The sequence below is a fragment of the Solanum dulcamara genome, chromosome 9 (assembly GCF_947179165.1).
Source record: "Solanum dulcamara chromosome 9, daSolDulc1.2, whole genome shotgun sequence".
Lineage (NCBI taxonomy): Eukaryota > Viridiplantae > Streptophyta > Magnoliopsida > Solanales > Solanaceae > Solanum > Solanum dulcamara.
In genome coordinates, this window is record NC_077245.1 from 38,009,603 (window position 1) to 38,014,493 (window position 4,891).

General features: G+C 35.5%; 1 protein-coding gene across 1 annotated transcript; it reads right to left on the reverse strand.

The window, feature by feature from the left end:
- Window positions 1-2,286: 2,286 nt before the first annotated feature.
- LOC129902853 (uncharacterized) lies at window positions 2,287-3,598 on the reverse strand. The gene is made up of 2 exons (XM_055978286.1): window positions 3,348-3,598; window positions 2,287-2,777 (listed from the first exon to the last, which is right to left on the reverse strand). Exons 1-2 carry the CDS (start codon window positions 3,424-3,426, stop codon window positions 2,542-2,544), a joined length of 315 nt encoding a protein of 104 aa, XP_055834261.1. The 5' UTR covers window positions 3,427-3,598; the 3' UTR covers window positions 2,287-2,541.
- Between the last annotated feature and the right edge of the window lie 1,293 nt (window positions 3,599-4,891).

Sequence of the window (4,891 nt, forward strand, 5' to 3'; positions counted from 1 at the left end):
CGCCTCCCACAGATGGACTATTGTGTCCGCATGCAAAATAGGATTCAGAGTCATGAGGATCGTTTGAAGTATTGGGATGTACCATGGGAGAAGAAGAGTGGCGTACATTTTTTATCAACCTTACGGGAGACTGAAATGGAAGTATCCCTGGATGGCAGGGATGGCCTTTGTTAGGACTCGATACTTGTATTTCATCGAGTTGATTGGATTAGGAGTCGTCTAACCATATGCACCCTTACGAGTCCTAAAGCAATTTGGCCTTATCCAGGCCATATCCTTACGGCCAGTGATGTTGTTGCATGAGGAGGGGTATGGCACCCTGAGCCCGACGACGCGAGTGAGAAACCTACAAACTGAATAGGACTACATGATCGCACTGAATATAGGAGAAGAAAGGTATTGCACGCTAAAATACTACATGTGGAAAAATGTTGTTAGCCACATGGTCCCACCGAGTGCGGTAGGGCTCAGAGGGTTCACAAACATAGGGTTTGTTGAGTGGGTTAGGACGGAGGTACTGCCTCGTGTGGAGCTCACGACACCTATGTACAATCAGATAGTCTCAAGCTATGCAGATAGTCTCCCCCTTCCCCCTTACCATTCTATATCTTCCAGCACCTTTTGACGTCTTACTTGGACAAGGATGGAGGATAGAGATCTGTCCTTTAACAGCTGATTTCTTCTCAAAAACTGATGCTCTTCCTGGGAAGGTGCGAGCTTCTTTGAAGAAAGACACCAACCAGGTCATCTCTTTTAGAGCCAAACCAAGGAGTAAACCTTTTGATGTATAGATTTGTGGACATTGTATAGGCAGGGGATAAATATAGATCGATTGCATTGTCTTACTGTGAAGGTCAGACCCGTACTCCCCCTCCATATATTTTCCTACTGGTTACTAATATACAGGTAGGGTCCAAGCCTCAACCTCTCATCACAGTGGTGGAATTGATATTTTTTTCAAAGAACCTACAGCTCACATGGATCACTTGGGTACATCCACAGAAAGTAATTGAGATGCCAAGTGTGATATTACTTCTTTATGAAGAATGCATCAATTCCAAAATGGAGTTTCAATGAGGCTTCCTACTGCTTTGTACAAATGACCACTGTTTGATTAATTCATATCAGTTCTATCAAAAATAATATATATACATCCTGTGATCGTGTGAAAAGCTCGGAATAAAACTTGCTGCCCAACAAATGCACTACCTACAATACATTTGGGGTGAATATTTCTCATCACACAGACAATATTCTTATCCTGACAGCAATCTGAAGAAATGAAGCGAAGAGTAGTTGGCTAAGTTATTATGAAAACTGTAATTACCAAAATGAAACTCACCTTTCAGTTACCATGTAAACCTGAAGGTTCTAGATTTGGTTAACCTTCCAGCTTCTAAAATGCAAATATTTACACCAATCATAGCAGAGAAAAACCAACGAGATAATGAAATAAGGAACTCTTCTGCAGCAATACACAGCTGATACCCCAACACTAGCAAGAAATTATTCTACTTGATTACTGGATCCTACTAGGACTAACCATATGCTAACACAGACCACCAGACTAGCTTCTTCCAAATATATGTTTTGTTCTGATCCTATTTACTCTCTAGTTCGTTCAAGAAAAACAATCTTAGAGCTTGACCTTGAGGAAATATAAGAAGCAGTAACAGATAATCCCTTTCATTAATATAACATGAAAGTACTCAAGCACAACATTAAAAAAGTATGAATAGAAGTAGGATGTATAGGTAGAATCAAAAGTCACTATAAAACGAGTAGCGACACACATAGTTGAAATGTCATGCTACTAGCTACTGAATCAGTAACATATAGCTTAATGACACTTTTAACATCGAATCCTGCCAGTAAATGCACCAACAAGGAAATAGAATCAACTGCAAATACCAGGTCAATAAAAGGAGAACAAGAAGGTACCTGGACAGAAGCTGAATTTGATATTGGCAAGTGTCTTCCTTCAAAAGCCCACCCCAAATACCTTAAGACTTGACCTCAAAGATTTATGGCTGAAGAATAAAGAGATATCTGGTGCTACAGAAGTTGTAACATTCATAGTACTAGGATTAGAGCCAGTGCTCATGTGTTGGCTGAACAAAGATATGCCATGTCCTCTAACATTGACACATAAGCCAGATTAATATGTGGACGCCATATTGGTCTTAAGTACCAAGGAGATGAGGATAACATATGTATATGGGATTCATTGATCCCGTCAGAACACACTAAACCCATCAATATTTGACCTTGGAACAGAGGCAATCATTTACACTCCTCGGAAGTTTCATGTAGCCATTGCAGATTAAAGGCGTTTTTAGCATTGTATGAATGCCAATTAAGAAAATAACTTACAAGCTAAAACAAGAATAAAATCGACAAATAATCTTCAACTATACACAATGCAAAGACTAATTATAGTTGTGATACAAACTAAAAAGAAATAAACCCAATTTTCTGTAAAATGGCAGTGGTAGCACCTCTGCTAGAAGGCACTGTGTTATAGATGGAGAAAATGTGATCTCAATCCCGAATTCCAAGCTCAACCTCAAGATCGTCATCTTCTTCAAAGAGCTTTAGGAGACGAGCTTGCTGCTCTTCCCTTTTCTTCTTCTGCCATATCTTGAAAAGGACATAACAAAATCCAACTGAAGCTAAAATTCCAAGGCACACAATCACTAGTCTCACTCCGGTGGAAATTCTGGATGAATGACTTTTCCCTTTACTTTCACTTGATGTTGATGAGGTATCTGCCAAACCTTTATACACCATAAATAGAGATCAGATTATAATTTCTCGTAGACATTTCAGATAAATTTGTAGTTAAACCTCTTTCTGGAAAGAAAAAAAAATTGAGTTAAACCTCTATGAGCACAGACAACAAACAAGGCACTTGCAAGAATAAGAATTATCAAATCAGAAACAGAAAACACAATTTCCTTCCTTGGAGCAACCAGAGGTCAAGATTGGTACTTGATAGAGTCATCTTAGAAGCAACTCCGTGACATCAGAAAACAATAATAGCAACAAACCAAAGCTTAATATTGAAAATAATAGCATTCCAATGGGCAACTTTTGAATCTAACCCAATTTCAACTATAACGATCTAAAAAGCTCATGAGACATACAACTCAGTCCTAGGAAAAGATTGAAACTTTCCTCTGTATAGAAAAAGGATCCAAGACTTTTACGAAATTAAGCAACAAATCCAAGTGGGTATCTCAAGATTTAGCAGAAGCGTCGTGTACATCTTTCTTTCTTTTTCTCAGTAGGAAAGAAAGAAAAATAGTATGGAAAATCAAGATTGGTAAGTAGAAAAGGATACAAACCTGGAATCAAAAGTGAGAAAAGAGTCAAAAATAAGGATGATTGAAGAGGTCTCCAATTAGGGGTTTTGGCCATCTGCATCTCTATTTCTTGGGTTTCTTCTTCTGCTGCTGCTGAGTTTAGACAAGGGGGCAATACGACATTAATTAGTCTTGAAAAGTTTGTTGTGTTGTCAACTTTCAACTGCTGCTACTGAACTCTTACTCCAACAACTCATAAATTCATCCCGAATTACAAGTTTCCTTTTTAAGTGGATAAAAATTTCTGTTTTAACTAACGGGGGCAGCCCAGCCGGGATGGCGCCGTCCCAAAATTCGTTATTCTTTCGATTCAAATATATTTTTCTCGTTATATTTTAGGCTTAAATATACTTTTTTTATTATATTTTGACATAAATTTACTCTTAATCTTAACGGAAAAACATATGACAAGATTAAAATTAAATGAATTACGCCCCCAATTTTAAATACTCAATTCTTTTCGAATCCCATCCCCAACCCACTCCCTCGGCTTTGAATTATTTTTATTTTCTTCTTCTTAAAGAAGTTAATGATAATGCAAAAAAATGGGATTATTTATCTTTTCTTACGGATTGAGATCTTTAGTAAAAATATATAATAATTTTTAATTATGCTTAACCTTTTTTTTAATGTGTCAATACACTACAATCTCTTTTAGAAATTTTCAATACTTGACTTGCCACCCAAAAATCAATTGCTTCCTCCGTTCATTATTTACCTTGTTGTAGTAAGAAGGTTCCAATACAATAATCATAATTTTATAAAAACATATTTGACAATGGTCTTCTTTAATTTGTACCGAAAAAGTCTAACACAACCTTGTTGTGTGAATACACATATTTCATCATATATAGCACAAGGAATTTATAAATGAGAAGATGATGAAAAGAAAAAAAAAAGAACTCAAAGCACATGAATGGATTTCTAAAAAAAATTGGGAGTGGATCATTTGATTTTAAACTTGTCAAGTGTCTTTCCATTAAGATTAAATGTAAATTTGTGCCGAAGTATAATGATAGGGGCATATTTGAACCAAAAATATAACGAAAGAGATATATTTGAACCAAAAGTATAACGAAGGATATATTTGAATTATTTCAGATAGTACATGCGTATATCTAACCCTTTTTTATTAAAAAAAATTAAAATTAAAATTCTAGTACCTCTCCGTCCCTTCATTTTATTTTGATCCTAAACTTTACTAAAATTCCCTTTTAATACTACCTCACTGTAAATACCCCTCCATTCATTCACTATTTGTCACAAATTATCTAATCTCTCATTTATATTTTCTTATTCTATCTTCTACTATCATAATCTCTTAACTCTTTTTATTTTTATTAATATTGTGCTATCTCAAATATCAAGTTTAGTGAACTTTAATGGAGCAAGCTTCGAAATCAACATTAATTTTTGATTTTTTATTATAATCGTTTGTCTTTATGCAGATGCCTGATACATTTGTTTTATTTCTTCATTTATTTAATTCTCACATTTAATTTTTATATTTATTTATTTTAATTACC